The sequence below is a fragment of the Carassius carassius genome, chromosome 43, assembly GCF_963082965.1.
Source record: "Carassius carassius chromosome 43, fCarCar2.1, whole genome shotgun sequence".
Taxonomy (NCBI): Eukaryota; Metazoa; Chordata; class Actinopteri; order Cypriniformes; family Cyprinidae; genus Carassius; species Carassius carassius.
The window spans coordinates 1,160,803-1,184,514 of NC_081797.1; the positions used below are offsets into that span (position 1 = coordinate 1,160,803).

The following is a 23,712-nucleotide window of genomic DNA, read 5'->3' on the forward strand; positions in this document are numbered from 1 at the left end:
AAACACTGACAAAAACAAAGCTTTTTTGATTTTCATGTTTTCTTAAGTTGCAACACGCTGAGCTCTCACCGTGCCTTTGAAATGTCCTGGCAAACACCCCAAATAATCTAGAAACTGCATAGTGGTGTCCTAAAAAGTGAAAACAAAACTTCCACCCACCCAACAACACCCTACAATCAAGATGGTGAATTCTGCTCAGGCAGACAATGGCACTCATATGTTCAGAAAATATAAGTCCTGGAGAGCTGGAGCACTGCAGAGTTTAGATTCAACCCTATTTAAACACACCTGATCCAACTAATCAAGTCATTCAGGCTTATTTGAAAGCTACATGGTATGTGTGTTGAAGCAGGGTTGGAACAAAACTCTGCAGGGCTCTTGCCCTCCAGAAACTGATTTTGACACCCCAGCTTTAAGTCTATTTCTCTGAAGCTCACTGCTGCCCTCTATACACAGGTGGGGAAACGACATCAAAGTTAAACAGTTCATTAAGTCTATACAATTAAAAGTCAGCACATTTACCATGGTATTCTAGTGACTGGTGGCTATTTTTTTTTACCATAAGATGCCTAAAAGCATTCACAAATCCATCCCAGGTGTTTGACTTCACTTTTCCAGACAGGAAATGACATCACAGATGCACCTGGAGCCCGTCTCTGTCCAACATGCCATCGGCGCGCTTTCTATCACACTACAAACATGATTAATCCAGTTACTTTTCTGCACAGATGCGTTCGTGTAATTATTTGTTTAAAGATATAAACGAGCCGAAAGCCCCTGGAGTGGTGTGTACATTACAACTAGATAACACAGAGTGACAGATGTGTATTAAACATCCTCTAATACGCTAAAGCCAGGTGTCCGGAGTAAATGGGCCAGCACGGATGTCTCCGTGTTGAAGCAAACACTCCAGCTTGTGTACGCCTGAATCATTAACGTAATCATCTGTGACACTCAAAGCAGGTCACGATTCAGGGTGCATCCTGTTTTCTGGGGTTCTCAGTGAATACGGTGCGTTTTTGGCATCCAGTCTGAAGACCACAGAGAGAACGAGAGAATATCCTGCATGTATAACCCCTGTGTGCATCTGTCAGAGAGAAGAAGAAGAGATAATTCTGAGAATTAATAATGCAATCTTCATTAAATTCATGCAACTCTCTTTAAGTCCAAAAGTGTAACAGCATTTGTTAAAATTTCTTGGCATTTGCTTGATTTATTGCAATATATTTTTTATTTTAATTATATTACAGGCATATTTATTTTCAGAATCAATTTGCACTTGAAATGTTATAAACAAAGCCTGTACTTATACTGGTACTTACACTGTAAAGCTGCTTTGACAATCTGCATAGTAAAAAGCCTATAAAAAAACAAAAAAAAAAAAAAAAACAGTCTACTAAAAATAATCAGTCACCAAAAGTACTACAACTTCAGTTTACACCTTAATATTTCTGTTTAAAATTATTCGAAAATCCTAAAATTAAAGGTAAACGGGCTCAAGCCCAGCTGAACCAGTAAATGCACATTTTTTTGTACATAAGTTTTCTAATTTTAAAAGACTTAAAGCAGGAAACTCAATTCATTAGCGCCACCTAGCGGTCCAGCAGGCTATATACACTGCAACAGCTTCACTAGAATCATACACTGTATAAAAAGACTAAAATGGTTTAATTCTTTTACATTCAATGATTTATAAATCATATACAAATAAAAAAAGAGAACATTAATAATAATAACATAATAATAAGCTACTAATAATTGTCAAATAAAAATGTATTTTTAAAAAGTAAAGTAAAATGAAAAAAGTCAAAGTATGAATAATTACAATTATAAAAATGACAATGATTATCATATTAAATACTCGTAGCGGACTGTGATTCGTCGATTTTATTTTGACAAGCAATTCTTCGATATTAAATTCCACAAATATTTCGAGTTACGGACATTTAATAAAATACAATTAATACTTTTTGATTGGCTGACATACTGAACACAAAATCTACATGTATTTACTTATATATATATATATATAATTTTTTTTTTTTTTTTTTACTGGGATTTCGGTTGATTCACATTTACCCGTCTTTAGACGTCAACTATATATTAAATGCTGATTGGTGACGTTGCTTGTCAATCATTACTGTGAGTGCGTTCGAGTTATTAAAAAAAATAATTATAACAATAACGTTCAACATATATTAAAGATATATATTTGTTAAGGTGAAGAAAACTAAAATTAAAATAAAATATTGTTGAGAAATAAAATCAGGACGAAACGTGCGTTTTCATGTTACAACTGTTACTTTTCTCAGCGCAGGTCAGGCAGAACCAATCACAGTCGGCTGTGAGACATCGCGTTCAGCGCCCTCTGCAGGAATAACAACTTTCCACGACTTGTAGCCGACTGTATTCTATCTCTATAGTAAAAACGAACTTTTAATGTATAATACTGACTTTGACGCCTGGTGCTTGCGTAGATATCCCTATATAAACTTTTCTACGCTGTAACACCATTTAGGTTGATCTTAAAGCGGATGTTGTAGGAAGGGGAAATGACAACAGACTGAGTGAGGAAGTTTCTCAATCTGTCGAAGAGGTGCATCCTCGGGAGATCTGAGCGTGATTAGTGAAGGACAGCCGCTGATAACGGATCATGTGTGACGTGACGCGGGACACCCCGGTCCGGAAGCTCCGGTTCTCCGCGCTGAGAGCCCTGTCAGACCTGCTGGACCCGCAGCAGACCTGGAGGAGCGTCGCGACGGACATCCGCGGAGCCTCCGGAGAACCGCGCTACTCGCAGCAGCACATCCGGTGATAACCAGATACACTCACAATCATTTCAATTTAATATTTTAATGTAATATCTTATGTAATATCTTATTTATAAACAAAATGTTTTTTGAATAATAATTATTTATTATTATCATAGTTATTATAATTATTGAATTATTATTCCAGTTACCAAATTAGATCAATTAGTTCAGTTCGTTCTATCATTCTATCGCTGTATTGATTTTTCTGTTATTTTATCAGTATTTATATGGTATTATTTGGCTATATACCATTATGTTGTTTATAAATAATTTGAATTAAATTAATCTTAATATTCTTTTTTTATTTTAGTTTAGTATAAGTTTTTGTCATTGCTTTTTATTTTATTGTTGATTTATCAAAAATCATAAATGCAGTTGTGTGTGTGTGTGTGTGTGTGTAATAAAGAAAATATAAAATAATGTTAATAATGTATCACTGACAAAAGTATTTTATATAATATATAATATTTATAATAAATTATAAAATATATACTAATAAAAAAAATATTTCAACTTCAGTTGTAGCAGTTTGAAAATGTGATTGATGTATTTTGTTAGTGCGGTTGCCAGGGTGTTCTGTGTGGTTGCTAGGTGTGTGCTGACTGTCTTCTGTGTGTTTTCAGGAGGTTTGAAGCGGTGGTTCTGCAGGGAAAGAGTCCCACGATGGAGCTGCTGTTCGACTGGGGAACCACAGACTGCAGTGTTGGAGATCTGGTGGAGATTCTGCTCCGTCACCAGCTGCTCGCCGCCGTCAGCGTCCTGCTGCCTGATCACAGCCCATGCCCCGCCTCTGCTGGTACTCCAGCTCAGCTTCACTTGTCTTCATTTGTTCTATTGCTGGTCAGAAATTGTGGAGTAGTCTCCCTCTATCTATATGACTAATTTCCATAGAGTCTGAATTTAAATCAAAGTTATCATTACTTTGCGGTTTTTATATTTTTTCTGTTTCTTTTTTTAGATATATGTGACCCTGCAGCACAAAAGCATTCAGAAGTAGCACTTCTGGTATACAGTATTTGCAGCAATAGCTAACAAAACATTGTATCAGTCAAAATTATAAATTTTTCTATTATGCTATAAATCAGTAGGATATTAAGTAAACATCATGTTCCATGAAGATTTTTGTAAATTTCTAAAACTTAATTTATGATTAGTAATATGCATCGCTAAGAACTTAATTTGAACAACTTTAAAGATGATTTTCTCCATATTTAGATTTTTTTGCTCCCTCAGATTCCAGATTTTCAAATAGTTGTATCTCAGACAAATATTTCAAACGATAAAAAAAAGCTTATTCAGCTTCAGATGATGTATAAATCTCAATTTCAAAAAGTTGACCTTCATAGCTGGTCTTGTGGTCCAGGGTCACATTTATCTTGTCTTTCTGTACAGCACAATGGTCAACTACTGTTGTTTGTTATTTGTGTTGTATAAATCATACTGTATTTGGTTTGCTTTATCGGATGATCTCAGTAAGGTCTGTAGTTCTCAGTGTGGTGCTGATGTTTGACAGCAGGCTCCTCCAACTCATCGGTCAGCACACTGAAGTGTGAAGCAGTGTTGCGTCCGTCCGAGGCGTGTCTGCAGGCGTGCATCCGTCCTGAGGTCACCAAACCTGTCAGCAAAGCCGCGGTGATGGAGCCGGACAGCAGCAGCGTGCCGGAGGAGAACACCTGGAGCGACACTGAAGGTCTGCTTCTGTCACCTGGCACACACACTCAAACCAACCATTATTCACACACCAGATATCATTTCTGGTATCTTTTTACTTACGGGTGAAGGACACTATAGTATCAAAGCATGTTTGTGCCACTGAAAAAAAACGAGTTTATATTTCGCAATTCTAACTTTATATCTCGCAATTCTAACTTTATATCTCGCAATTCTAACTTTATATCTCGCAATTCTTAGTTTATATCTCACAAATCTGACTTTGTCTCGCAATTCTGACTTTATATCTCACAATTCTGAATTTATATCTCGCAATTCTAACTTTATATCTCGCAATACTGAGTTTATATCTCACAATTCTGAGTTTATATCTCGCAATTCTGACTTTGTCTCGCAATTCTGACTTTATATGTCATAATTCTGACTTTATATCTCACAATTCTGAGTTTATATCTCGCAATTCTGACTTTGTCTCGCAATTCTGACTTTATATGTCATAATTCTGACTTTATATGTCATAATTCTGACTTTATATCTCACAATTCTGACTTTATATCTCGCAATTCTGAGTTTATATCTCACAATTCTGAGTTTATATCTCGCAATTCTAACTTTATATCTCGCAATTCTTAGTTTATATCTCACAATTCTGAGTTTATATCTCGCAATTCTAACTTTATATCTCGCAATTCTGAGTTTATATCTCGCAATTCTGAGTTTATATCTCGCAATTCTAACTTTATATCTCGCAATTCTTAGTTTATATCTCACAATTCTGAGTTTATATCTCGCAATTCTAACTTTATATCTCGCAATTCTAACTTTATATCTCGCAATTCTGAGTTTATATCTCGCAATTCTGAGTTTATATCTCGCAATTCTGAGTTTATATCTCGCAATTCTAACTTTATATCTCGCAGTTCTTAGTTTATATCTCACAATTCTAACTTTATATCTCACAATTCTGAGTTTATATCTCGCAATTCTGACTTTGTCTCGCAATTCTGATTTTATAAGTCATAATTCTGACTTTATATCTCGCAATTCTGACTTTATATCTCACAATTCTGAGTTTATATCTCACAATTCTGAGTTTATATCTCGCAATTCTGAGTTTATATCTCACAATTCTGACTTTATATCGCGCAATTCTGACTTTGTCTCGCAATTCTGACTTTATATGTCATAATTCTGACTTTATATGTCATAATTCTGACTTTATATGTCATAATTCTGACTTTATATCTCACAATTCTGACTTTATATCTCGCAATTCTGAGTTTATATCTCACAATTCTGAGTTTATATCGCGCAATTCTAACTTTATATCTCGCAATTCTTAGTTTATATCTCACAATTCTGAGTTTATATCTCGCAATTCTAACTTTATATCTCGCAATTCTGAGTTTATATCTCGCAATTCTGAGTTTATATCTCGCAATTCTAACTTTATATCTCGCAAATCTTAGTTTATATCTCACAATTCTGAGTTTATATCTCGCAATTCTAACTTTATATCTCGCAATTCTGAGTTTATATCTCGCAATTCTGAGTTTATATCTCGCAATTCTAACTTTATATCTCGCAATTCTGAGTTTATATCTTGCAATTCTGAGTTTATGTCTCGCAATTCTGAGTTTATATCTCGCAATTCTAACTTTATATCTCGCAGTTCTTAGTTTATATCTCACAATTCTAACTTTATATCTCACAATTCTGAGTTTATATCTCGCAATTCTGACTTTGTCTCGCAATTCTGACTTTATCCCCCGGTTTCACAGACAAGACTTAAGCCTAGTCCTAGACTAAAAGGCAAGTCTGAGTTGTTTCAAATGAAAGAAACTTGTACTGATTGATCTTAAAATATATCAATGCCTTTGTTTTGTCTCAAGATGCACACCAGTAATGTTTTTTTCTAAGGGATGTTTATAAAAATTACTTAAATGTCCTAATTGAACTATGGCCTAATCCTGGTTTAGGCTAAGCCCTGTCTATGAAACCAGGCCTATAAGTCATAATTCTGAATTTATATCTCACAATTCTGAGTTTATATCTCGCAATTCTGAGTTTATATCTCACAATTCTGAGTTTATATCGCGCAATTCTAACTTTATATCTCGTAATTCTTACTTTATATCTCGCAATTCTGAGTTTATATCTCGCAATTCTGAGTTTATATCTCGCAATTCTGAGTTTATATCTCGCAATTCTAACTTTATATCTCGTAATTCTTACTTTATATCTCGCAATTCTGAGTTTATATCTCGCAATTCTGAGTTTATATCTCGCAATTCTGAGTTTATATCTCGCAATTCTAACTTTATATCTCGCAATTCTGACTTTATATCTCACAATTCTGAATTTATATCTCACAATTCTGAGTTTATATCTCGCAATTCTGAGTTTATATCTCACAATTCTGAGTTTATATCGCGCAATTCTAACTTTATATCTCGCAATTCTTACTTTATATCTCGCAATTCTGAGTTTATATCTCGCAATTCTGAGTTTATATCTTGCAATTCTAACTTTATATCTCGCAAATCTTAGTTTATATCTCACAATTCTGAGTTTATATCTCGCAATTCTAACTTTATATCTCGCAATTCTGAGTTTATATCTCGCAATTCTGAGTTTATATCTCGCAATTCTAACTTTATATCTCGCAATTCTGAGTTTATATCTTGCAATTCTGAGTTTATGTCTCGCAATTCTGAGTTTATATCTCGCAATTCTAACTTTATATCTCGCAGTTCTTAGTTTATATCTCACAATTCTAACTTTATATCTCACAATTCTGAGTTTATATCTCGCAATTCTGACTTTGTCTCGCAATTCTGACTTTATAAGTCATAATTCTGACTTTATATCTCGCAATTCTGACTTTATATCTCACAATTCTGAATTTATATCTCACAATTCTGAGTTTATATCTCGCAATTCTGACTTTATATCTCACAATTCTTACTTTATATCTCGCAATTCTGACTTTATATCTCACAATTCTGAGTTTATATCTCACAATTCTGACTTTATATCTCGCAATTCTGACTTTATATCTCACAATTCTGAGTTTATATCTCACAATTCTGAGTTTATATCTCGCAAATCTAACTTTATATCTCGCAATTCTGAGTTTATATCTCGCAATTCTAACTTTATATCTCGCAGTTCTGAGTTTATATCTCGCAATTCTAACTTTATATCTCGCAATTCTGAGTTTATATCTCGCAATTCTGACTTTGTCTCGCAATTCTGACTTTATAAGTCATAATTCTGACTTTATATCTCGCAATTCTGACTTTATATCTCACAATTCTGAGTTTATATCTCGCAATTCTGAGTTTATATCTCACAATTCTGACTTTATATCTCACAATTCTGAGTTTATATCTCACAATTCTGAGTTTATATCTCGCAATTCTAACTTTATATCTCGCAATTTTGAGTTTATATCTCGCAATTCTGAGTTTATATCTCGCAATTCTGAGTTTATATCTCGCAATTCTGAGTTTATAACTCACAATTCTAACTTTATATCTCACAATTCTGAGTTTATATCTCACAATTCTGACTTTGTCTCGCAATTCTGACTTTATAAGTCATAATTCTGACTTTATATTTTGCAATTCTGACTATATCTCACAATTCTGAGTTTATATCTCACAATTCTGAGTTTATATCTCGCAATTCTGAGTTTATATCTCACAATTCTGACTTTATATCTCACAATTCTGAGTTTATATCTCACAATTCTGAGTTTATATCTCGCAATTCTAACTTTATATCTCGCAATTTTGAGTTTATATCTCGCAATTCTGAGTTTATATTTCGCAATTCTGAGTTTATATCTCGCAATTCTGAGTTTATATCTCACAATTCTAACTTTATATCTCACAATTCTGAGTTTATATCTCGCACTTCTGACTTTATATCTCGCAATTCTTAGTTTATATCCCACAATTCTTAGTTTATATCTCGCAATTCTAACTTTGTCTCGCAATTCTGACTTTATATGTCATAATTCTGAGTTTATATCTCGCAATTCTGACTTTGTCTCGCAATTCTGACTTTATATGTAATAATTTTGAGTTTATATCTCGCAATTCTGACTTTGTCTCGCAATTCTGCCTTTATATGTCATAATTCTGACTTTATATGTCATAATTCTGAGTTTATATCTCGCAATTCTTACTTTGTCTCGCAATTCTGACTTTATATGTCATAATTCTGACTTTATATGTCATAATTCTGAGTTTATATCTCGCAATTCTGACTTTGTCTCGCAATTCTGACTTTATAAGTCATAATTCTGACTTTATATTTTGCAATTCTGACTTTATATCTCACAATTCTGGGTTTATATCTCACAATCCTGAGTTTATATCTCGCACTTCTGACTTTATATCTCGCAATTCTTAGTTTATATCCCACAATTCTTAGTTTATATCTCGCAATTCTGACTTTATATCTTGCAATTTTGAGTTTATATCTCGCATTTCTGACTTTGTCTCGCAATTCTGACTTTATAAGTCATAATTCTGACTTTATATTTTGCATTTCTGACTTTATATCTCACAATTCTGGGTTTATATCTCACAATCCTGAGTTTATATCTCGCACTTCTGACTTTATATCTCGCAATTCTTAGTTTATATCCCACAATTCTTAGTTTATATCTCGCAATTCTGACTTTGTCTCACAATTCTGACTTTATATGTCATAATTCTGACTTTATATGTCATAATTCTGAGTTTATATCTCACAATTCTGACTTTATATCTCACAATTCTGAGTTTATATCTCACAATTCTGAGTTTATATCTCGCAATTCTGAGTTTATATCTCACAATTCTGACTTTATATCTCGCAATTCTGACTTTATATCTCACAATTCTGAGTTTATATCTCACAATTCTGAGTTTATATCTCGCAATTCTGACTTTATATCTCGCAATTCTGACTTTATATCTCACAATTCTGAGTTTATATCTCACAATTCTGAGTTTATATCTCGCAAATCTAACTTTATATCTCGCAATTCTGAGTTTATATCTCGCAATTCTGAGTTTATATCGCGCAATTCTAACTTTATATCTCGCAATTCTTAGTTTATATCTCACAATTCTGAGTTTATATCTCGCAATTCTAACTTTATATCTCGCAATTCTGAGTTTATATCTCGCAATTCTGAGTTTATATCTCGCAATTCTAACTTTATATCTCGCAATTCTTAGTTTATATCTCACATCTCTGAGTTTATATCTCGCAATTCTAACTTTATATCTCGCAATTCTGAGTTTTTAGCTCGCAATTCTGAGTTTATATCTCGCAATTCTAACTTTATATCTCGCAATTCTGAGTTTATATCTTGCAATTCTGAGTTTATATCTCGCAATTCTGAGATTATATCTCGCAATTCTAACTTTATATCTCGGAGTTCTTAGTTTATATCTCACAATTCTAACTTTATATCTCACAATTCTGAGTTTATATCTCGCAATTCTGACTTTGTCTCGCAATTCTGACTTTATAAGTCATAATTCGGACTTTATATCTCGCAATTCTGACTTTATATCTCACAATTCTGAGTTTATATCTCACAATTCTGAGTTTATATCTCACAATACTGAGTTTATATCTCACAATTCTGAGTTTATATCTCGCAATTCTGAGTTTATATCTCGCAAATCTAACTTTATATCTCACAATTCTGAGTTTATATCTCGCAATTCTGAGTTTATATCTCACAATTCTGACTTTATATCGCGCAATTCTGACTTTGTCTCGCAATTCTGACTTTATATGTCATAATTCTGACTTTATATGTCATAATTCTGACTTTATATCTCACAATTCTGACTTTATATCTCGCAATTCTGAGTTTATATCTCACAATTCTGAGTTTATATCGCGCAATTCTAACTTTATATCTCGCAATTCTTAGTTTATATCTCACAATTCTGAGTTTATATCTCGCAATTCTAACTTTATATCTCGCAATTCTGAGTTTATATCTCGCAATTCTGAGTTTATATCTCGCAATTCTAACTTTATATCTCGCAAATCTTAGTTTATATCTCACAATTCTGAGTTTATATCTCGCAATTCTAACTTTATATCTCGCAATTCTGAGTTTATATCTCGCAATTCTGAGTTTATATCTCGCAATTCTAACTTTATATCTCGCAATTCTGAGTTTATATCTTGCAATTCTGAGTTTATGTCTCGCAATTCTGAGTTTATATCTCGCAATTCTAACTTTATATCTCGCAGTTCTTAGTTTATATCTCACAATTCTAACTTTATATCTCACAATTCTGAGTTTATATCTCGCAATTCTGACTTTGTCTCGCAATTCTGACTTTATAAGTCATAATTCTGAATTTATATCTCACAATTCTGAGTTTATATCTCGCAATTCTGAGTTTATATCTCACAATTCTGAGTTTATATCGCGCAATTCTAACTTTATATCTCGCAATTCTTACTTTATATCTCGCAATTCTGAGTTTATATCTCGCAATTCTGAGTTTATATCTCGCAATTCTGAGTTTATATCTCGCAATTCTAACTTTATATCTCGCAATTCTGACTTTATATCTCACAATTCTGAATTTATATCTCACAATTCTGAGTTTATATCTCGCAATTCTGAGTTTATATCTCACAATTCTGAGTTTATATCGCGCAATTCTAACTTTATATCTCGCAATTCTTACTTTATATCTCGCAATTCTGAGTTTATATCTCGCAATTCTGAGTTTATATCTTGCAATTCTAACTTTATATCTCGCAAATCTTAGTTTATATCTCACAATTCTGAGTTTATATCTCGCAATTCTAACTTTATATCTCGCAATTCTGAGTTTATATCTCGCAATTCTGAGTTTATATCTCGCAATTCTAACTTTATATCTCGCAATTCTGAGTTTATATCTTGCAATTCTGAGTTTATGTCTCGCAATTCTGAGTTTATATCTCGCAATTCTAACTTTATATCTCGCAGTTCTTAGTTTATATCTCACAATTCTAACTTTATATCTCACAATTCTGAGTTTATATCTCGCAATTCTGACTTTGTCTCGCAATTCTGACTTTATAAGTCATAATTCTGACTTTATATCTCGCAATTCTGACTTTATATCTCACAATTCTGAATTTATATCTCACAATTCTGAGTTTATATCTCGCAATTCTGACTTTATATCTCACAATTCTGACTTTATATCTCGCAATTCTGACTTTATATCTCACAATTCTGAGTTTATATCTCACAATTCTGAGTTTATATCTCGCAATTCTGACTTTATATCTCGCAATTCTGACTTTATATCTCACAATTCTGAGTTTATATCTCACAATTCTGAGTTTATATCTCGCAAATCTAACTTTATATCTCGCAATTCTGAGTTTATATCTCGCAATTCTAACTTTATATCTCGCAGTTCTGAGTTTATATCTCGCAATTCTAACTTTATATCTCGCAATTCTGAGTTTATATCTCGCAATTCTGACTTTGTCTCGCAATTCTGACTTTATAAGTCATAATTCTGACTTTATATCTCGCAATTCTGACTTTATATCTCACAATTCTGAGTTTATATCTCGCAATTCTGAGTTTATATCTCACAATTCTGACTTTATATCTCACAATTCTGAGTTTATATCTCACAATTCTGAGTTTATATCTCGCAATTCTAACTTTATATCTCGCAATTTTGAGTTTATATCTCGCAATTCTGAGTTTATATCTCGCAATTCTGAGTTTATATCTCGCAATTCTGAGTTTATAACTCACAATTCTAACTTTATATCTCACAATTCTGAGTTTATATCTCACAATTCTGACTTTGTCTCGCAATTCTGACTTTATAAGTCATAATTCTGACTTTATATTTTGCAATTCTGACTATATCTCACAATTCTGAGTTTATATCTCACAATTCTGAGTTTATATCTCGCAATTCTGAGTTTATATCTCACAATTCTGACTTTATATCTCACAATTCTGAGTTTATATCTCACAATTCTGAGTTTATATCTCGCAATTCTAACTTTATATCTCGCAATTTTGAGTTTATATCTCGCAATTCTGAGTTTATATTTCGCAATTCTGAGTTTATATCTCGCAATTCTGAGTTTATATCTCACAATTCTAACTTTATATCTCACAATTCTGAGTTTATATCTCGCACTTCTGACTTTATATCTCGCAATTCTTAGTTTATATCCCACAATTCTTAGTTTATATCTCGCAATTCTAACTTTGTCTCGCAATTCTGACTTTATATGTCATAATTCTGAGTTTATATCTCGCAATTCTGACTTTGTCTCGCAATTCTGACTTTATATGTAATAATTTTGAGTTTATATCTCGCAATTCTGACTTTGTCTCGCAATTCTGACTTTATATGTCATAATTCTGACTTTATATGTCATAATTCTGAGTTTATATCTCGCAATTCTGACTTTGTCTCGCAATTCTGACTTTATATGTCATAATTCTGACTTTATATGTCATAATTCTGAGTTTATATCTCACAATTCTGACTTTGTCTCGCAATTCTGCCTTTATAAGTCATAATTCTGACTTTATATTTTGCAATTCTGACTTTATATCTCACAATTCTGAGTTTATATCTCGCAATTCTGACTTTGTCTCGCAATTCTGACTTTATAAGTCATAATTCTGACTTCATATCTCGCAATTCAGACTTTATATCTCACAATTCTGAGTTTATATCTCGCAATTCTAACTTTATATCTTGCAATTTTGAGTTTATATCTCGCATTTCTGACTTTGTCTCGCAATTCTGACTTTATAAGTCATAATTCTGACTTTATATTTTGCAATTCTGACTTTATATCTCACAATTCTGGGTTTATATCTCACAATCCTGAGTTTATATCTCGCACTTCTGACTTTATATCTCGCAATTCTTAGTTTATATCCCACAATTCTTAGTTTATATCTCGCAATTCTGACTTTGTCTCACAATTCTGACTTTATATGTCATAATTCTGACTTTATATGTCATAATTCTGAGTTTATATCTCGCAATTCTGACTTTATAAGTCATAATTCTGAGTTTATATCTCGCAATTCTGACTTTGTCTCGCAATTCTGACTTTATAAGTCATAATTCTGACTTTATATCTCGCAATTCTGACTTTATATCTCACAATTCTGAGTTTATATCTCACAATTCTGAGTTTATATCTCGCAATTCTGAGTTTATATCTCACAATTCTGACTTTATATCTCGCAATTCTGACTTTATATCTCACAATTCTGAGTTTATATCTCACAATTCTGAGTTTATATCTCGCAATTCTGACTTTATATCTCGCAATTCTGACTTTATATCTCACAATTCTGAGTTTATATCTCACAATTCTGAGTTTATATCTCGCAAATCTAACTTTATATCTCGCAATTCTGAGTTTATATCTCGCAATTCTGAGTTTATATCGCGCAATTCTAACTTTATATCTCGCAATTCTTAGTTTATATCTCACAATTCTGAGTTTATATCTCGCAATTCTAACTTTATATCTCGCAATTCTGAGTTTATATCTCGCAATTCTGAGTTTATATCTCGCAATTCTAACTTTATATCTCGCAATTCTTAGTTTATATCTCACATCTCTGAGTTTATATCTCGCAATTCTAACTTTATATCTCGCAATTCTGAGTTTTTAGCTCGCAATTCTGAGTTTATATCTCGCAATTCTAACTTTATATCTTGCAATTCTGAGTTTATATCTTGCAATTCTGAGTTTATATCTCGCAATTCTGAGTTTATATCTCGCAATTCTAACTTTATATCTCGCAGTTCTTAGTTTATATCTCACAATTCTAACTTTATATCTCACAATTCTGAGTTTATATCTCGCAATTCTGACTTTGTCTCGCAATTCTGACTTTATAAGTCATAATTCGGACTTTATATCTCGCAATTCTGACTTTATATCTCACAATTCTGAGTTTATATCTCACAATTCTGAGTTTATATCTCACAATACTGAGTTTATATCTCACAATTCTGAGTTTATATCTCGCAATTCTGAGTTTATATCTCGCAAATCTAACTTTATATCTCGCAATTCTGAGTTTATATCTCGCAATTCTGAGTTTATATCGCGCAATTCTAACTTTATATCTCGCAATTCTTAGTTTATATCTCACAATTCTGAGTTTATATCTCGCAATTCTAACTTTATATCTCGCAATTCTGAGTTTATATCTCGCAATTCTGAGTTTATATCTCGCAATTCTAACTTTATATCTCGCAATTCTTAGTTTATATCTCACAATTCTGAGTTTATATCTCGCAATTCTAACTTTATATCTCGCAATTCTGAGTTTTTATCTCGCAATTCTGAGTTTATATCTCGCAATTCTAACTTTATATCTCGCAATTCTGAGTTTATATCTTGCAATTCTGAGTTTATATCTCGCAATTCTGAGTTTATATCTCGCAATTCTAACTTTATATCTCGCAGTTCTTAGTTTATATCTCACAATTCTAACTTTATATCTCACAATTCTGAGTTTATATCTCGCAATTCTGACTTTGTCTCGCAATTCTGACTTTATAAGTAATAATTCTGACTTTATATCTCGCAATTCTGACTTTATATCTCACAATTCTGAGTTTATATCTCACAATTCTGAGTTTATATCTCGCAATTCTGACTTTATATCTCACAATTCTGACTTTATATCTCGCAATTCTGACTTTATATCTCACAATTCTGAGTTTATATCTCACAATTCTGAGTTTATATCTCGCAATTCTGACTTTATATCTCGCAATTCTGACTTTATATCTCACAATTCTGAGTTTATATCTCGCAAATCTAACTTTATATCTCGCAATTCTGAGTTTATATCTCGCAATTCTGAGTTTATATCTCGCAATTCTAACTTTATATCTCGCAGTTCTGAGTTTATATCTCGCAATTCTGAGTTTATATCTCGCAATTCTAACTTTATATCTCGCAGTTCTGAGTTTATATCTCGCAATTCTAACTTTATATCTCGCAATTCTGAGTTTATATCTCGCAATTCTGACTTTGTCTCGCAATTCTGACTTTATAAGTCATAATTCTGACTTTATATCTTGCAATTCTGACTTTATATCTCACAATTCTGAGTTTGTATCTCGCAATTCTGAGTTTATATCTCGCAATTCTGAGTTTATATCTCACAATTCTGACTTTATATCTCACAGTTCTGAGTTTATATCTCACAATTCTGAGTTTATATCTCGCAATTCTAACTTTATATCTCGCAATTCTGACTTTATATCTCACAATTCTGAGTTTATATCTCACAATTCTGAGTTTATATCTCGCAATTCTGAGTTTATATCTCACAATTCTAACTTTATATCTCGCAATTCTGAGTTTATATCTCGCAATTCTGAGTTTATATCTCGCAATTCTAACTTTATATCTCGCAATTCTGACTTTTCTATATCACAATTCTGAGTTTATATCTCACAATTCTGAGTTTATATCTCGCAATTCTGACTTTATATCTCGCAATTCTGACTTTATATCTCACAATTCTGAGTTTATATCTCACAATTCTGAGTTTATATCTCGCAAATCTAACTTTATATCTCGCAATTCTGAGTTTATATCTCGCAATTCTGAGTTTATATCGCGCACTTCTAACTTTACATCTCGCAATTCTTAGTTTATATCTCACAATTCTGAGTTTATATCTCGCAATTCTAACTTTATATCTCGCAATTCTGAGTTTATATCTCGCAATTCTGAGTTTATATCTCGCAATTCTAACTTTATATCTCGCAATTCTTAGTTTATATCTCACAATTCTGAGTTTATATCTCGCAATTCTGAGTTTTTATCTCGCAATTCTGAGTTTATATCTCGCAATTCTAACTTTATATCTCGCAATTCTGAGTTTATATCTTGCAATTCTGAGTTTATATCTCGCAATTCTGAGTTTATATCTCGCAATTCTAACTTTATATCTCGCAGTTCTTAGTTTATATCTCACAATTCTAACTTTATATCTCACAATTCTGAGTTTATATCTCGCAATTCTGACTTTGTCTCGCAATTCTGACTTTATAAGTCATAATTCTGACTTTATATCTCGCAATTCTGACTTTATATCTCACAATTCTGAGTTTATATCTCACAATTCTGAGTTTATATCTCGCAATTCTGACTTTATATCTCACAATTCTGACTTTATATCTCGCAATTCTGACTTTATATCTCACAATTCTGAGTTTATATCTCACAATTCTGAGTTTATATCTCGCAATTCTGACTTTATATCTCGCAATTCTGACTTTATATCTCACAATTCTGAGTTTATATCTCGCAAATCTAACTTTATATCTCGCAATTCTGAGTTTATATCTCGCAATTCTGAGTTTATATCTCCCAATTCTAACTTTATATCTCGCAGTTCTGAGTTTATATCTCGCAATTCTGAGTTTAAATCTCGCAATTCTAACTTTATATCTCGCAGTTCTGAGTTTATATCTCGCAATTCTAACTTTATATCTCGCAATTCTGAGTTTATATCTCACAATTCTGACTTTGTCTCGCAATTCTGACTTTATAAGTCATAATTCTGACTTTATATCTCGCAATTCTGACTTTATATCTCACAATTCTGAGTTTATATCTCGCAATTCTGAGTTTATATCTCGCAATTCTGACTTTATATCTCACAATTCTGACTTTATATCTCACAATTCTGAGTTTATATCTCACAATTCTGAGTTTATATCTCGCAATTCTAACTTTATATCTCGCAATTCTGACTTTATATCTCACAATTCTGAGTTTATATCTCACAATTCTGAGTTTATATCTCGCAATTCTGAGTTTATATCTCACAATTCTAACTTTATATCTCACAATTCTGAGTTTATATCTCGCAATTCTGAGTTTATATCTCGCAATTCTAACTTTATATCTCGCAAATCTGACTTTTCTATATCACAATTCTGAGTTTATATCTCACAATTCTGAGTTTATATCTCGCAATTCTGAGTTTATATCTCACAATTCTAACTTTATATCTCACAATTCTGAGTTTATATCTCGCAATTCTGAGTTTATATCTCGCAATTCTGAGTTTATATCTCACAATTCTAACTTTATATCTCACAATTCTGAGTTTATATCTCACAATTCTGACTTTGTCTCGCAATTCTGACTTTATGAGTCATAATTCTGACTTTATATCTCGCAATTCTGAGTTTATATCTCCCAATTCTAACTTTATATCTCGCAGTTCTGAGTTTATATCTCGCAATTCTGAGTTTAAATCTCGCAATTCTGACTTTATATCTCACAATTCTGAGTTTATATCTCGCAATTCTGAGTTTATATCTCGCAATTCTGAGTTTATATCTCACAATTCTGACTTTATATCTCACAATTCTGAGTTTATATCTCACAATTCTGAGTTTATATCTCGCAATTCTAACTTTATATCTCGCAATTCTGACTTTATATCTCACAATTCTGAGTTTATATCTCACAATTCTGAGTTTATATCTCGCAATTCTGAGTTTATATCTCACAATTCTAACTTTATATCTCACAATTCTGAGTTTATATCTCGCAATTCTGAGTTTATATCTCGCAATTCTAACTTTATATCTCGCAATTCTGACTTTTCTATATCACAATTCTGAGTTTATATCTCACAATTCTGAGTTTATATCTCGCAATTCTGAGTTTATATCTCACAATTCTAACTTTATATCTCACAATTCTGAGTTTATATCTCGCAATTCTGAGTTTATATCTCGCAATTCTGAGTTTATATCTCACAATTCTAACTTTATATCTCACAATTCTGAGTTTATATCTCACAATTCTGACTTTGTCTCGCAATTCTGACTTTATGACTCATAATTCTGACTTTATATCTCGCAATTCTGAGTTTATATCTCCCAATTCTAACTTTATATCTCGCAGTTCTGAGTTTATATCTCGCAATTCTGAGTTTAAATCTCGCAATTCTAACTTTATATCTCGCAGTTCTGAGTTTATATCTCGCAATTCTAACTTTATATCTCGCAATTCTGACTTTGTCTCGCAATTCTGACTTTATAAGTCATAATTCTGACTTTATATCTCGCAATTCTGACTTTATATCTCACAATTCTGAGTTTATATCTCGCAATTCTGAGTTTATATCTCGCAATTCTGAGTTTATATCTCACAATTCTGAGTTTATATCTCACAATTCTGAGTTTATATCTCGCAATTCTAACTTTATATCTCTTAATTCTGACTTTATATCTCACAATTCTGAGTTTATATCTCACAATTCTGAGTTTATATCTCGCAATTCTGAGTTTATATCTCACAATTCTAACTTTATATCTCACAATTCTGAGTTTATATCTCGCAATTCTGAGTTTATATCTCGCAATTCTAACTTTATATCTCGCAATTCTGACTTTTCTATATCACAATTCTGAGTTTATATCTCACAATTCTGAGTTTATATCTCGCAATTCTGAGTTTATATCTCGCAATTCTAACTTTATATCTCGCAATTCTGACTTTTTTATATCACAATTCTGAGTTTATATCTCACAATTCTGAGTTTATATCTCGCAATTCTGAGTTTATATCTCACAATTCTAACTTTATATCTCACAATTCTGAGTTTATATCTCGCAATTCTGAGTTTATATCTCGCAATTCTGAGTTTATATCTCACAATTCTAACTTTATATCTCACAATTCTGAGTTTATATCTCACAATTCTGACTTTGTCTCGCAATTCTGACTTTATGAGTCATAATTCTGACTTTATATCTCGCAATTCTGAGTTTATATCTCCCAATTCTAACTTTATATCTCGCAGTTCTGAGTTTATATCTCGCAAATTCTGAGTTTAAATCTCGCAATTCTAACTTTATATCTCGCAGTTCTGAGTTTATATCTCGCAATTCTAACTTTATATCTCGCAATTCTGAGTTTATATCTCACAATTCTGACTTTGTCTCGCAATTCTGACTTTATAAGTCATAATTCTGACTTTATATCTCGCAATTCTGACTTTATATCTCACAATTCTGAGTTTATATCTCGCAATTCTGAGTTTATATCTCGCAATTCTGAGTTTATATCTCACAATTCTGACTTTATATCTCACAATTCTGAGTTTATATCTCACAATTCTGAGTTTATATCTCGCAATTCTAACTTTATATCTCGCAATTCTGACTTTATATCTCACAATTCTGAGTTTATATCTCACAATTCTGAGTTTATATCTCGCAATTCTGAGTTTATATCTCACAATTCTAACTTTATATCTCACAATTCTGAGTTTATATCTCGCAATTCTGAGTTTATATCTCGCAATTCTAACTTTATATCTCGCAATTCTGACTTTTCTATATCACAATTCTGAGTTTATATCTCACAATTCTGAGTTTATATCTCGCAATTCTGAGTTTATATCTCACAATTCTAACTTTATATCTCACAATTCTGAGTTTATACCTCGCAATTCTGAGTTTTTATCTCGCAATTCTGAGTTTATATCTCACAATTCTAACTTTATATCTCACAATTCTGAGTTTATATCTCACAATTCTGACTTTGTCTCGCAATTTTGCCTTTATAAGTCATAATTCTGACTTTATATTTTGCAATTCTGACTTTATATCTCACAATTCTGAGTTTATATCTCGCAATTCTGACTTTGTCTCGAAACTCTGACTTTATAAGTCATAATTCTGACTTTATATCTCGCAATTCAGACTTTATATCTCACAATTCTGAGTTTATATCTCGCAATTCTAACTTTATATCTTGCAATTTTGAGTTTATATCTCGCAATTTTAAGTTTATATCTCGCAATTCTGACTTTGTCTCGCAATTCTGACTTTATGAGTCATAATTCTGACTTTATATTTTGCAATTCTGACTTTATATCTCACAATTCTGAGTTTATATCTCACAATCCTGAGTTTATATCTCGCACTTCTGACTTTATATCTCGCAATTCTTAGTTTATATCCCACAATTCTTAGTTTATATCTCGCAATTCTGACTTTGTCTCACAATTCTGACTTTATATGTCATAATTCTGACTTTATATGTCATAATTCTGAGTTTATATCTCGCAATTCTGACTTTATATGTCATAATTCTGAGTTTATATCTCGCAATTCTGACTTTGTCTCGCAATTCTGACTTTATAAGTCATAATTCTGACTTTATATCTCGCAATTCTGACTTTATATCTCACAATTCTGAGTTTATATCTCACAATTCTGAGTTTATATCTCGCAATTCTGAGTTTATATCTCACAATTCTGACTTTGTATCTCGCAATTCTGACTTTATATCTCACAATTCTGAGTTTATTCCTCACAATTCTGAGTTTATATCTCGCAATTCTGACTTTATATCTCGCAATTCTGACTTTATATCTCACAATTCTGAGTTTATATCTCACAATTCTGAGTTTATATCTCGCAAATCTAACTTTATATCTCGCAATTCTGAGTTTATATCTCGCAATTCTGAGTTTATATCTCGCAATTCTAACTTTATATCTCGCAATTCTGAGTTTATATCTTGCAATTCTGAGTTTATATCTCGCAATTCTGAGTTTATATCTCGCAATTCTAACTTTATATCTCGCAGTTCTTAGTTTATATCTCACAATTCTAACTTTATATCTCACAATTCTGAGTTTATATCTCGCAATTCTGACTTTGTCTCGCAATTCTGACTTTATAAGTCATAATTCTGACTTTATATCTCGCAATTCTGACTTTATATCTCACAATTCTGAGTTTATATCTCACAATTCTGAGTTTATATCTCGCAATTCTGACTTTATATCTCACAATTCTGACTTTATATCTCGCAATTCTGACTTTATATCTCACAATTCTGAGTTTATATCTCACAATTCTGAGTTTATATCTCGCAATTCTGACTTTATATCTCGCAATTCTGACTTTATATCTCACAATTCTGAGTTTATATCTCACAATTCTGAGTTTATATCTCGCAAATCTAACTTTATATCTCGCAATTCTGAGTTTATATCTCGCAATTCTGAGTTTATATCTCGCAATTCTAACTTTATATCTCGCAGTTCTGAGTTTATATCTCGCAATTCTAACTTTATATCTCGCAATTCTGAGTTTATATCTCGCAATTCTGACTTTGTCTCGCAATTCTGACTTTATAAGTCATAATTCTGAGTTTATATCTCGCAATTCTGAGTTTATATCTCGCAATTCTGAGTTTATATCTCACAATTCTGACTTTATATCTCACAATTCTGAGTTTATATCTCACAATTCTGAGTTTATATCTCGCAATTCTAACTTTATATCTCGCAATTTTGAGTTTATATCTCGCAATTCTGAGTTTATATCTCGCAATTCTGAGTTTATATCTCGCAATTCTGAGTTTATAACTCACAATTCTAACTTTATATCTCAGAATTCTGAGTTTATATCTCACAATTCTGACTTTGTCTCGCAATTCTGACTTTATAAGTCATAATTCTGACTTTATATTTTGCAATTCTGACTATATCTCACAATTCTGAGTTTATATCTCACAATTCTGAGTTTATATCTCGCAATTCTGAGTTTATATCTCACAATTCTGACTTTATATCTCACAATTCTGAGTTTATATCTCACAATTCTGAGTTTATATCTCGCAATTCTAACTTTATATCTCGCAATTTTGAGTTTATATCTCGCAATTCTGAGTTTATATTTCGCAATTCTGAGTTTATATCTCGCAATTCTGAGTTTATATCTCACAATTCTAACTTTATATCTCACAATTCTGAGTTTATATCTCGCACTTCTGACTTTATATCTCGCAATTCTTAGTTTATATCCCACAATTCTTAGTTTATATCTCGCAATTCTAACTTTGTCTCGCAATTCTGACTTTATATGTCATAATTCTGAGTTTATATCTCGCAATTCTGACTTTTTCTCGCAATTCTGACTTTATATGTAATAATTTTGAGTTTTTATCTCGCAATTCTGACTTTGTCTCGCAATTCTGACTTTATATGTCATAATTCTGACTTTATATGTCATAATTCTGAGTTTATATCTCGCAATTCTTACTTTGTCTCGCAATTCTGACTTTATATGTCATAATTCTGACTTTATATGTCATAATTCTGAGTTTATATCTCGCAATTCTGACTTTGTCTCGCAATTCTGACTTTATATGTCATAATTCTGACTTTATATGTCATAATTCTGAGTTTATATCTCGCCATTCTAACTTTATATCTCGCAATTCTAACTTTATATCTCGCAATTCTTAGTTTATATCTCACAATTCTGAGTTCATATCTCGCATTTCTAACTTTATATCTCGCAATTCTGAGTTTATATCTCGCAATTCTGACTTTGTCTCGCAATTCTGACTTTATATCTCACAATTCTGAGTTTATATCTCACAATTCTGAGTTTATATCTCGCAATTCTGAGTTTATATCTCACAATTCTGACTTTATATCTCACAATTCTGAGTTTATATCTCACAATTCTGAGTTTATATCTCGCAATTCTAACTTTATATCTCGCAATTCTGACTTTATATCTCACAATTCTGAGTTTATATCTCACAATTCTGAGTTTATATCTCGCAATTCTGAGTTTATATCTCACAATTCTAACTTTATATCTCACAATTCTGAGTTTATATCTCGCAATTCTGAGTTTATATCTCGCAATTCTAACTTTATATCTCGCAATTCTGAGTTAATATCTCGCAATTCTGAGTTTATATCTCGCAATTCTAACTTTATATCTCGCAGTTCTTAGTTTAAATCTCACAATTCTAACTTTATATCTCACAATTCTGAGTTTATATCTCGCAATTCTGACTTTGTCTCGCAATTCTGACTTTATAAGTCATAATTCTGACTTTATATCTCACAATTCTGAGTTTATATCTCACAATTCTGAGTTTATATCTCGCAATTCTAACTTTATATCTCGCAATTCTGACTTTTCTATCTCACAATTCTGATTTTATATCTCACAATTCTGAGTATATATCTCGCAATTCTGACTTTATATCTCACAATTCTAACTTTATATCTCACAATTCTGAGTTTATATCTCGCAATTCTGAGTTTATATCTCGCAATTCTGAGTTTATATCTCACAATTCTAACTTTGTCTCGCAATTCTGC

The 23,712-nt window shown here is 31.8% G+C and overlaps 1 protein-coding gene and 1 long non-coding RNA gene across 5 annotated transcripts in view; both read left to right on the forward strand.

Annotated features, from left to right (window-relative positions):
* Positions 1–355: 355 nt before the first annotated feature.
* LOC132125411 (uncharacterized) lies at positions 356–725 on the forward strand. The gene is made up of 2 exons (XR_009426909.1): positions 356–456; positions 597–725. It is a non-coding gene; the product is annotated as an uncharacterized LOC132125411 (long non-coding RNA).
* Positions 726–2,368: 1,643 nt separating this feature from the next.
* irak4 (interleukin-1 receptor-associated kinase 4) overlaps positions 2,369–23,712 on the forward strand; it is a 67,115-nt gene continuing 45,771 nt past the window's right edge. For 2 of the 4 annotated variants that reach the window (XM_059535853.1, XM_059535854.1), the window contains exons 1-3: positions 2,369–2,811; positions 3,437–3,609; positions 4,327–4,503. In XM_059535853.1, coding sequence (XP_059391836.1) covers positions 2,654–2,811; positions 3,437–3,609; positions 4,327–4,503 — 508 coding nt within the window. In that variant the 5' untranslated portion in view covers positions 2,369–2,653. The remainder of the gene's footprint in view (positions 2,812–3,436; positions 3,610–4,326; positions 4,504–23,712) is intronic. The other 2 variants (XM_059535855.1, XM_059535856.1) reach the window with 1 other exon arrangement.